We start from the raw sequence: 12,386 nt of genomic DNA, 5'->3' as shown, positions 1-12,386 counted from the left end.
TATAACTGTATGATAATCTTACCATTGACAGCTCTAAACTAACACATGTCTGAACAATACATGAATTCCTGCCTTTAGAGGAGAATATGTTATTCAAACCAGCATTCAATCTGTCAGTCATTGTGTAACAGTGTTGCCAACAATTTTTGAGTTATTGTAAACCAAGGTTAGCTTTCACTAGGTAATTTTTTTCTGTGTTTGAGGCTTGTGAAATAATTTTAACATTCAGGTTGGTAATTTTCGATCACATTAACCCTTATTAAGTTACCTGCTTCAGCAAATAAAGCATTTACGATGCATTGTACAAAAACAAGGGACAGGGCATAGACAAATTTTTCTTTCTTTTCACCATATGGTGCTCTTGTTCTGAAAAATAAAAACCAAGAACTGCTGTTAAATTAAATATAACATCATTATCTAAAGATGTCACAAACACATTTACTGATAATTTGAGACCCTGTCAGACAGGGAGGGTCAGCCTGATTATTTGAAGGTATGAACATTTCGGTAGGTTGTGCCATTAGGTCTAATACGATCATTTGGCACTGTTCATCAGGAAAAGCCTACATCAGGGGTTTCATTAAGGGCTGGGCACCGGGCAAATTGACTGGTTGTGAGGATGATTTTGCCCAGCTGTTTTGACCATCTAGTGGAAAGTTTTTCTTGTAAAAAGTTCAGATCAAATAGTTTTGTCCACCTGTGAAAACCAGTTGCCCTTCTGCTAAAAGCCTTATGATTAATTAGGTAGTGGCAAGCAAATATAAACAATGTGCATAATAATTATCACTGTTCAATAAATTATATAATTATTATTACATAATTTATTGAACAGTGAGACAGACAAATGAAGATCTTCTCTCAACTGAATTAAAAAACACATAGTCATATTAGATCTTGTGCACTTTAATACTAGTAAGGCATCTGACACCTATCAGAGGACATGTTGACCGAATGTCAGTCGATACATCGGCCGATCATCCGTTGATATGTTGACCGACACCTGGTCCAATATCAATGACATTGGTTGCCTTCCAACCGACACACATGGCAGACGATACTCAGTTGACAAGAAGCCAATATTTTACAGACACTCGGCCGATACTTTCCTGACGCTTGGGCAGCTCTTGTTAGTGAGTTCTATTTTATACTTAAGTATTGAATTATTTTTTCTAACCCTTTGAAATGGACTTTCAGTAGCCTTTGTCCATTCTTGAGCTTTCATGCCAATAACATGAAAGGTCATACTGGCAACGCAAAAAATAAAACCATTGATCATCTGTGTAAAAGACTGTTTTTTTCCAGCTTTTTTTTCTCTTGTCATCACTTTGATATACTGCAAACTGGCTAAGGTCTAATACAACTGAGGCCTAAAACGACTCAGTGCTTGTTCAGACCTCAAGTTGTATTAGATATGTATTCAAAATGACAGCAGTTTGACAGGTATCCTGTTTGAGCTCTATCAACAAAGAGTCTTCTTTCGTGTCCCCTGTGATAATGGGGAGGGGCTAGGAAATGGCAGCCATTTCAGCAAAAACAACAGTCAACAACACGTATATACCACCAACAGTCCACCGATATCCCTCCGATTGTTGATCATAACGTGACTGTACTGTTGAGGTGTCGATTGAGTGTAGGTTGTGTGTCGACCAACATAACGACAAAGTGTTGACCAATATTAGCTGTGACTAATGATCTATCAGCTTGAATAATATGGTGACCAGTAACTGACACTCAGTTAACATATTGACAGAGTATCAGCCGATATATTGACCAACACTCAGTCAACATGTCACCTGACAGATGCCTTAAGTACATATTCTGTGACAGTGAGCTTCACACAGCCCCTGTATAATTTGAGAGGCATGCCCATTTTTTTTCTCTTAAAGAGATAACAATTCATGCAGTGTAGTATCCAATATATAGCAATTATTTCAAATGACACAGTGATCCCTCAACCAAACCAAACGACAGAAGGAAAAATACACTGAACTGCATAACACATGCCCCCTTACAACACTGTCCATACACACACATATTTCCTCAAGTGCACATACAATCACCAAGCAACTGGTCTTACACACACACAAAAACACAATATTTATAAATCAAAAATGAAAAAAGGCAGAGGGATATCCTATTGTGAACAGCCATAGTATTTTGATAATTTCATTACATGGTGTAAAAGTATTGAGGAAGACGTAATATTTTACGAATCATGGTAAAATAATATTGTAGTTTTATAAAAAACGTCTAAAATTATGACACTAACAACTACTACAAGTTAAAAAAGGTTGTACTGAAATTTATATTTCAAGCGAAAGAACACAGCTTTTCATACAAACTTAACGTTCACAGAATTATTTTTCAGATCGTGAAAAAACTCACATCTTTTACGATTATAAACTAGTAAAATTTGACCGGATATTACTTATATAACCTTGAATTTCAGCACTACTTACATTTTTTCTTGTATGATTCCGTAGCAGAAATACGATATAAATATTCCAAAGAAGCACAGCAGTAATTTCTTTTTGTTTGTAACATATGGAGACATGTTTGTGTTCGACTTTCCAGCTTCCAAATTACCGTTGGCAATCATAGTTCTTTTCAATCTTTTCACTACCGGCTTCATGCAAGCGTGGTTACCTTTCATTGGCGAAGACACGACATCGACACGTGACCGGAAGTAGTAGTCTGAAGTTGTCATCAAAGCGGTCGGGGTAGGTAGGGGATGCACCTTTTAACTGATAGACACGCTTTGCCGATTTTTGACCATTTTTACATTCAAACAAAAAATAAGCCTCACGGCCCGATTAATCATGCCAAATTTAGAAAATATGCGATAAGACCCTTTGCATAAATGGCACCTATATTTACAATACTTATACACCCTTAGCCTCACATTCATGTGAAAAATACTTTGCCTTGAAACATGAGTACGAGGCTGAGGTGTCTAAACTATTGTTATTCAAATTTAGACGCCATTTATGCAAAGGGTCTATGCTAAGGGGCAACGCTTGTAAGAATTCGCTACTTTGAAACAGATTCTTACGAAACTTTCCACATTTACTGAATTTGACATGGTAAGTTTATCTCTGGGGGTGGTTTTTTGTTTATATAAAAAACTAAAAAATAGTCGATATTGCATGACATTGGTTAAAAGGCCCATTATTGAGACATTTTTTTGAACAAACCTTAATCAACAATTTTAAAATATAAATATTACAAAAATCAGCCATATTTTTCAGAAGAAGTTAAGAGATACTTCCAGAATTCTATTATGAATTTACAACAATAGTTTATTTGTACCTCAAATCGATAAATCATTTATATATCATGCACATTTCACACAAAATAAGTAACAGGGAAACCAAAATATCTATAACATTGAAGCTAAACTGATTAGGTGCCTGTTACACGTAATAATGCAATTTATATTGAAAAAACTTTTTGTCAGAATATGCATAATTAGGTAGTGTAGATGAAGGACATGTGGATTGATTAATAGAAATAGAAACAAATGATTTGTTGAACACTCCTAAACATACAAGGTGAAAAGAAAACAGGAAAAAACGTTTGGCAGGGAGTAGAATTTACAATTTGCTAGGGTCACTAATGCTCCCCAAAAAGTTTAACATATAGATCTAGAGATACTATGAAAAGGCAATAAGGACATAGCCAGATTTAAATTCTTACAAAATATAAGGAAGAAAAACCTTCTATATCGATTTCTTTTTTCTTTAATGCATAGCCCCTTATAGGAACTTTTTCACCAAGGCCACCTTGGTTCTCCTGTAACTAGCTATGATAACTAATTAAAAACAAAATCCTTGATGTCTTTATTGTGCGTTTCCTCTATTCCTTTACCAGGGTTCGAGATATTAAGTTTTACCAGAAAAGGTAAAGTGTCGAAAAGGAATTCCAACAGGGTCCACGAATATGTTATAATTTTGTTAAGTCAGGTACCACACCTTGTTGGACTTGACCTGGGACCTTCCTCTCAAGAGTTGTATCATAGCACAAGTTAATTTCAAATCTGAGTCAAGGTTGAGTCAAATTAAATTTGTTTCTTCTTGTTGTTGTCCAATTGTCATCTGACAAAGCAATTAAAACCAAAAAACTTGAAAAAGCAAACAACATGACTTGTGGCTCAAACTTCACTTGTGCTATGATACCACAGTTCTCTCCTCTTAGGGGTTGCCACTGGCACCTAGGATATCTTGGGTCTTACTGATAAATCCTCAAGTTTCATTTTTGTGTGTGTTGTCCTGTCCCAAATGCTAAATTCATTAACCTAATGTCTCCATCGTAGATTTTCAAACAAGGCGCTTGTTGTTTTGACCATTTTTGGGTTTTACTATTCATCAGCTCCCTCCCCTCCCCCTCAAAGTCATCATCTCCAAGTGCCAAGATGATTGGCCTGTCATGTGTCAATTGATATCTGTCCAGATGCAACAATCCTAACTGGCCTGTGACTGAACAACCTCCTGGTTTTCTCTGTTCAGTTCTGCAAGTTCCTTCCTGGCATCTTCAAGCTTTTCTGTAAAATTAAAAAAAATAATAAAAACAAAAAAAGATTTTAAAAAATTCATGGGTGGAAAGGTGTCTCCTGGATTAGTAGCTGCGTTAACTATCTGCTTTCAACTCTGACTATCATGTAGTTGAAAGCGTGCCTATGTTTTAAGTACTATAAAAGGATACATTTTTGCTCTAAAAAAATCATTCAATGTTTTGGTAACTTTAATTCATGTAGTACTACACGACTGGACAAAATTTGTCGTCGTAGAGGAGATATCATTTGATACTATCATCAGGTCTGGAGTGGGCCATCAATTTTAGCCAGTCATTCTAAAATATAGCTAAGATAATAAATAATTTATTTAAGTCTTCAGGGGCTTGTACAATGTAGTTCCCTGCAAAACTTTTCCACACAGAACACTGTGCTGCCCCTGGGGATGGGTTAAAGTCACAGAAGAAAAAAACAAGTTTTGAGACTAAGGCTCTGTGTGTCCACCTAGTCTCCACTGCATCACTGGGTATTTAATTGTGGGTTTTTAGCCCCTTGCCCAAATCCCTGCTGATCATCATTGAGAGCTAATCGTAAACAGGCTAACCACAGGCAGCTCAAGTTCTCTATCAGATTACCTTGGACGAAGCTCTTGCCCATAAGCACGGTTGTGTTGCAAAGATTCTATTTATAAGGGTTTGTATGGGAACGCAATGGTTTTGCTTTATATTTGGTGGATAAAATCTACTTACCCTGCTGTAGTCTCCCTTGCAGCCGTTTTTTGACATCCCAAAAAACGCCTGCGAAGGAGACTAACCCTGTTACTGTGTTGTCTTCTTCATTATTTCCCAGCTCCTCGGGCTGATCTAGCATCTTATCAGCATGGTCATCATTTTCCATCTCGATGCCCTCTGACTCACACTTTTCTCTCCAGTACCGCTCTCTTTTTTCTGCATTTAACCTTGCTTGCCTTTCCAATTGTAGTTGTTTGGTAACATCTTCCTTAGAGAGGAAGCGCTTGTTGGTGAAAGGGCTGATCACCCCATTGGTTTCTAGTTTCCTTTTCTGTCTTTTCTTTTCCAAGTTGTGTAGGTTTTTGCAGTTGGAACAACACTGCCCTGCACTTGAAAGTATCACACAGTTCGCGGGAAAAGCCCTGTATTCTACAGTTTCTGTTGTTCTATTTGTCGACAAATCAGAATAAATACCACTTTTAAGGGGGATCGTCGAATGTAGATCCTCTCCATCTGTGATTGGCACCCCACGACATAAAGTCGAGGTATCTATGAAGGTTAAAATTGATTCGATCCGTTTCCTTATAGGAGACTGCTCAAGACATTCTAACTGAGAGACCGTTGTAAGATCAATTTGACATCCATGAGATGTGAGTAAGATGGAGTAAGATTCATCTTTTTTAACAAATCTCACCTCTGTCACCACCCTTTGCTTACGGAATGACCAGGGTTCATATCTCGCGAAGGTGAAGTTTCCGCCCTGATCACTTACCAAATGCCATCCGGTTCTCAACTGCGAGATCCGTTGGCTTTCATCTGTTGAATCATTTAAACTTGTTGGTGATTTTCGCGTAAGACCTAGGTAATAGTTTTCTCGTTGTTTCCGTGAACCACGTTTGACCAGCCTTACTTTATCAGACCAGATCTGTTTAATTAAATGGCCGAACAAAGTCGAACTTGCCGAGCAGCCAACTTTTTCTTTTATCTTCTCTCCTTCAGCTAAGATTTCTCGGACTGCTACCAGTTTACCCTCGCAGTGTTCGAAGTTTGATAACAACCTACAAAATATATATGTGACGACGTAAGCTTGGGCCTGGTTTAGACTTTGCATTTCACGTGCAGATAAGCGTCAGCTTTGGTGATAAATTTTCGCGTCAAACGTTGAGTATACTGTAAAACCTACCATGTCTTCCATTTCCACGATGAAGAAGTCATCGCTTCGGCATAGATCCTTTTTTTGGTATAGATACTAAGATAGCTTAGCACTCTGCACAGGCGAAAACTCGATCCTCAGCCGTTATTGCGCTGCCGCGCGCAGTGCCATCATTCTCGTCCCCAGTGCTACTCGTCTTAAAATGCCGACCACGTGATTAAAAAAAACGGAGGCTCTGGGGACGAGAATGTAGATTGCCATAGCCTAAGTGGTAACCGACCGCTTTGCCAACATGTCAGTTCGCCAACGTATGAAGTCGATTCGCCAACGTCTAATGTCAGTTCACCAACGCTTACAGTGGCGGATCCAGACCTTGAGCTAAGGGGGAGGGGGCAGGATTGGTTACCCTACTGACTTTTCTTCCCTCTAATAGTTTTTTCTTTTACCCAAAATAAGGAGGGGGGGTGGGCCCCCCTTATTTTGGGTAAACCATATAAAACAGCGGCTGATCAGTTCACCAACGTCCAAAATAGATCTGAAATGTATTTAAAAAATTACCAGAGAAAGTTGTTGAAGTGTGCACTTTCATTCATATTGTTGTAGAGATTTGTTGACCCATATGGGAGACCAGGAGATTCAGTCTGTATCCGGGAAACTGTCAACCGAGTTTTGATTGAGTGTTGATCAAGATTTTGATTGAGTGTCAATCACAAGTTGATTGAGGGTATTGATCGACACTCGACCACAGATGCTTTTAGTACACATGATCCATAAATAAATGACTTTATTATCATGTCAATTACATCTAGCAGTGGAGAATCCCCACTGCTAATAGTTAATAGTCTCTGGAGAAAACCAAACACCAATTTGAATTGTTTAACAATCCAATCAGTATGTTTTGTTTTTGTTACCAATAGATATACAAAATAAGGAGATAACAACTTCTTTTAAATAGATCTGACAAAGATGTTCCGTAATTAAATTGCAGAGGCAGATCCATGCCTCTTCAAGTGGGTGTGGCTGGTTACTTGGGTTCACAGAACCAATAATGCATGCCCCTGAAATATTGCAATTTGAGAATTGAGAGAAGTAATCAATATGGTTGACTACAGCAAAACAACTTATCGAGGGATTTAGCAAGGACGAATGGTGGGACATACAACAAGGCTTGATATTTCACAGTAGAGTGCTGCTATTTACGTCACAGCTTCAAGGCTCCTGTTACTCTTACTCACTGGTGTGAGTAAGATGATCACTATTTTAGTTTAAAAAAGGTACTTGTAATGACAATGAGGTTCCTGTCTAGAGTGCTTGCCTTTACTCACTCACTCACAGCCTCATCCCTGTAGCACCGGCTGTTGCAAAAGTTTGCCTTTACTTCTGCCATAATACAGGTACTCTCAATCAACCCCAAAATTGTTGCTATGATCTGTACCATTCCCGTTGTGTTGTTTACCATAAATCTTGTTTCATCAGTTCAATAAAATAATAAAAACTGTTTTTGATTGTCCAATCATGTTCGTCTACTGATTATAATTCATAAACCATACACCGTACACTGCTGACAGTTTTACCCTTCATTGTTACCTGTTACAATTATGGCAACACCCACATGTACTAATAGGCCACTTTCGACATATTACAATTCTGACTTCAAGGCTTGGGGGAATACAACAAAAGAAATCACATCAAGGTTGATGGATGAATAATTAATTTCGTTTGTTTTATTTCTCTAAGCCTTGTAACCTTGTTAAAATTTTAATACCTAATTACAGGAAATTTTCGCAACACGTTTAGTTCACAATCTTGAGGTATACGTATTTCGCAACACTTAAATTCCACGATTTCGCGAAAGCTTTGTATTTTGAATCACTTTAACTTTGCGTTTTGAATGACACAAAATTTATTTCCTTGGCATTGTTACTTCAACATGTCCTTGAATTTAGTAAACTGACGTTATTAAAGGTACAATAACGTCAAAATTAACAAAAACACAACGGCGGAACTATATGTCAACAGTAACATAACGTAAGTCACTTAATTTTTGCGTCATGTTATGTTCGCAACACTTATTGTTCACGTCACTTTAATTTTGCGATTTTTTTCAAATTGCAAAATTCGCAAAATTAACGTGTCACGAAAATTTCGTGTAATAATGTATATTGAAAATGGCTAAAGAGCCATTTTGTTTTTCCTCAGTTTGGGCAAACATTCTTTAACAATGGCTTATAAGCATTCAATAATGCTTCTCATCAATATTCATTATCTAGCTATTTGCATACATTCCTATTCACATAACTGGATATATAGGACAATTCTACTTTTCGCATTTTCACCTTTTAAGCAGTTGTCACATGCACCTGTATGGTGCCTATTTTTTAAATTTTGTGAACATGACTTGACTTGATTTTGATTGGTGGATGGAAACAATGTGCCTCTTGGTGGGTTTGACAAATAAAGCATGAGGGGACCTAGAAACATTTTGGTTTGGCTGTCGACAAATCGATGCTGACTACCCCCATCAGGCTAATTATAGATACCCAACGTACTATGCAAACCGCAAAACTGTCCACACTGGTTCGGATGAGGCTCATTCAAATTTGTGAAGAAAAGCAATCTTGAAATAAATGTTTCGTAGCAAAGGCATCATGGACAGAATTGCGGTGAAATGACATAAAACTTCAACATCTCGTCTTTGATTCTATGGAGGAATTGAGTCAGCAAGGTTATTTTCAGTGGATTTATTCACTTTGAGCGGTGGGCACACCAGAAATCAGTGTTCGGTCTTCCTTTTAGTAGAAGAAACCCACACAAAGATTACTCGCCAAAGTCGCATTAGATTGGCCTGAGGAGCTGGCAAACAACAAAGAATACAACACAGCAACAGGGCAAGTAGATTTTATTCACAAAATACAAGAATAATTGACTTTTAAAGTAAAACTGTTGCATTCTCATACAAACCCTTATAAATCAAATCTTTGTAACACAACACCACTTATGAGCAAGAGTCACATCCAAGCTTATCTGACAGAGAGCTTAGGCTGTCAGTGGGCTAATGGAAACATTATTTTGGCTAACCTGAGTGATATTCAGGCTAAGTGGGAGTGATATTCAGTCCAACCAGAGTGATATTCAGGCTAATTGGAATGCAGACTTTCACTGCGATTAGCCTGAATAATCCTGTTTACGGTCAGCACTCGGTAATGGTAATAACACGATATATACTTAAAAAAGTCTGTAGTCTGCGGTCTGCATTTTACTCTCAGTCTACATTTCACACCTGGTCTGCATTTTACCCTCAGTCTGCATTTTACCCTCAATCTTCATCTTACCCCTGGTCTGCAGTTTACCCCTGGTCTTCATTTTACCCTCAGCCTTCATTTTACCCCTGGTCTGTAGTCTGCATTTTATCCCTGGTCTGTAGTCTGCATTTTACCCCTGGTCCTGATTTTACCCTTGGCCTGCAGTCTGCATTTTACCCCTGGTATTCATTTTACCGCTGGTCTCCAGTCTGCATTTTACACTGACCGGATTATCATGAGACTAAGTTGCAACTTACTCTTGAACTGGCTGATCACGTGAGGACGATCAGAGAGAAAGAACAAGTGCCCCGCACCTTGTCTTGTGTAGACCCTCTGGAAATGAACACAGGAGAACAGCTACCTCGATATCAATAAAAGCAGGCCAAACACTTGCAAAAGCTTCAAACGTAAGCTCAACTGACCTTTTTTGCTGGCAAGCAGCTGAGTTCGTGGTTTGTTACTTCCAACTCTTTTATCTAGAGAAAAGGAAATTAAAATTGACAGTTTTCACTCTTTCTGGATCCAGGAGGCATCGATACATTCTAGATGTTACCTTGTATAAAGTTTGTGATATCTTCAATTCAAGTAATTCTGGAGTTTTAGCGCTTTCATTTCCTTGCATGTCCGCCATTTTGGATAAATGCGATATTATTGGGATTCAGGCTTACTCGTCCAAAGAAGCGGCGCGTTCGCGACGCGGTAAACAGCAGGAGCAACAGCGGGAGCCATGGTAAACAGTTGATTTTTCCACCCTTTTCACGGGCAATTTCCAAATCATTCTATGTTCAGAAGTGGTTACTGTTCCAAGTGATATAACTTTGCAAGTCTATTTCCTGATGTCCGGGGTAAAACTAGTTGTCAGGCTTGGCGGATCAGGCTTGCGCTGGATTAGATCAGAAACTGATGCTGAAAAGCTTTGCGCAAGCCAGCCAGTTTTTGTGAGGTGAAAGACCTATTCAAAATGAATTACAGTTGAAAGGTAGACGAGAAATTACCAGAAATAACATTCCAGGTTTAAACGCGATGCGAAACTCTCCATTCTAATTGACAATAAACAGTAAACATAACAAGGACAGCTAAAGCAGAGACGATTAAAAATGTGATAAGGGTTTATCTTAAAGTAAAAGAGGCATTACTTTTGTCATGTGGGATTATCCAATCTGACCGAGGCCAAGGGGCACGTACCATTTGTACATAATTATTAAGGACATAAGCATAACTGTCCAAGAAATTTGGTTTCTATAAGTTACGAGGTCCTTCTTGGAGAGGAAGCACAACTTCCAAAGGCTGCTGTCCTAAGTTTGAAGTCGAGAACAAACGTGGATATATATTGTTGAGTTATTTTGCGCAACATTCTTCTCCCGATATTAAATAGAGCTCCTTATAGGAAGTAATAAGGTTGGGGTTTGATAAGATATGCCGAATATGATTAAAATTAGACAAAGAAATTCGAGAAAGAAGCTGCGCTTTTTAATTTAACGAAAGAGGGTCAAAGAAGCCGAATGTTCAATCGGTTCCTTGAGCAATGGAAACCCCACGGTTGTTTTTTATCGACTCTTTTTTCCGCCTTGTTGTTCCGTGACCGATATATTTTTGTGGGTTTTGTCAATAGGAATTGACATGAACCATGTCTATCTTTGACCGTCTTGTTTTCATCTATGTATATTAACATCCGTTATTCTTAATTAGCCTGGACAGTGAATCGCATTTGATGAAATTGATCTGTCCACTTCCTTTCAGTCTTCCGAGTCGTTTTAGTAATGACCTCTGTGGTTCCGGAGTTTTCCTTTCCTGTTTCTCGATCATGTGTAAGCCGCGAAAAGGCCAAAATTGAGTGACGGTGCTTTCAGTTAATAGCAGGGGAAGTCAACGAAGAAACACGGAAAACCTCGGGGAACAGGGTATGTCATATGGGGCTTACACAGACCTACATAGTTTCTATGACTGTTCAAGTTTCTTATCGCTTAAAGCATCATTCCATGTGTTGACTTGGTCACCTTTCAAGCACCCTCATTTAGATTCTTGTCTCGTACAACCCTCACAAATGTCCTCAGTAAGATGCAGATAAAGTGCAGATCCAAGCTTCTGATGAAGGAGATTTAAATGCAATTACCGAAAGGAAATACTTGATCATTTTTTTGTCCCTTCATTTGCGATGCAATTTATTATTTACAACATGTACAATGGGTTCATGGTGTGTTGACTCAGTTAAATGGTCGTCTCGATAGACCGCAAACAACGTTATGTCTCTCAGGTTATTAATATTTACTGAGCGTGGTGAGCAAGGAAGTTTATAACAATTAACACGCTAATAGGTCGCAAACTTAACGCTAATTTGCTAACACAGAAATCACTGCTACTGATAAATACGGCGACAGTTTATCCACCTGGAAGGTGTGAATGGTTCAGTCAAAAATAAAAAAAAGTGAATGTGAACTTGTTGCCGAGTTGGATGCGTGTTGTTATTTCACAAACTCTTATAAGTCTTGTTAAAACACAATAAGCCAGCTCACAGTACTGTCGACTCTCACTAGCTAGAGCGCCAGTCCAGCGCACCGTAATAAATTAAGCGAATGATGAAGGACAATCATTAAGTTAGCCGGTTCATAAATCAGCATCACTATCACTTGAACTGTCGAACAACTCTCTCACTGAAGTTGGTACAGCTGTTAGCCACCAAGAGATCGTTT

The 12,386-nt window shown here is 38.4% G+C and overlaps 2 protein-coding genes across 4 annotated transcripts in view; both read right to left on the bottom strand.

The window, feature by feature from the left end:
• Positions 1–2,722, bottom strand: part of LOC110040344 (solute carrier family 35 member B1-like) — a 16,648-nt gene extending 13,926 nt beyond the window's left edge. The window contains exons 1-2 of the mRNA XM_089284219.1: positions 2,460–2,722; positions 269–366 (exon numbers count right to left, since the gene is read on the bottom strand). Coding sequence (XP_089140345.1) covers positions 269–366; positions 2,460–2,707 — 346 coding nt within the window. The 5' untranslated portion in view covers positions 2,708–2,722. The remainder of the gene's footprint in view (positions 1–268; positions 367–2,459) is intronic.
• Positions 2,723–3,273: 551 nt separating this feature from the next.
• LOC149114721 (ASNSD1 upstream open reading frame protein-like) lies at positions 3,274–10,673 on the bottom strand. 3 transcript variants are annotated; one of them, XM_089284217.1, is made up of 4 exons: positions 10,250–10,673; positions 10,119–10,172; positions 9,954–10,029; positions 3,274–4,540 (listed from the first exon to the last, which is right to left on the bottom strand). In XM_089284217.1, exons 1-4 carry the CDS (start codon positions 10,325–10,327, stop codon positions 4,461–4,463), a joined length of 288 nt encoding a protein of 95 aa, XP_089140343.1. In that variant the 5' UTR covers positions 10,328–10,673; the 3' UTR covers positions 3,274–4,460. The 3 variants fall into 3 exon arrangements, with proteins under 3 accessions (XP_089140343.1, XP_020601224.2, XP_089140342.1); XM_020745565.2 differs by lacking the exons at positions 9,954–10,029; positions 10,119–10,172; positions 10,250–10,673 and adding exons at positions 5,260–6,299; positions 6,425–6,784; XM_089284216.1 differs by lacking the exons at positions 9,954–10,029; positions 10,119–10,172; positions 10,250–10,673 and adding an exon at positions 5,260–6,416.
• Positions 10,674–12,386: the final 1,713 nt, after the last annotated feature.

This window comes from Orbicella faveolata, unplaced genomic scaffold (genome assembly GCF_042242905.1).
Source record: "Orbicella faveolata isolate gen_17 unplaced genomic scaffold, um_ofav_v1 contig_13, whole genome shotgun sequence".
Lineage (NCBI taxonomy): Eukaryota > Metazoa > Cnidaria > Anthozoa > Scleractinia > Merulinidae > Orbicella > Orbicella faveolata.
Note: the sequence above shows the minus strand (reverse complement) of the source record. Positions and strands in the feature narration are given on the sequence as shown.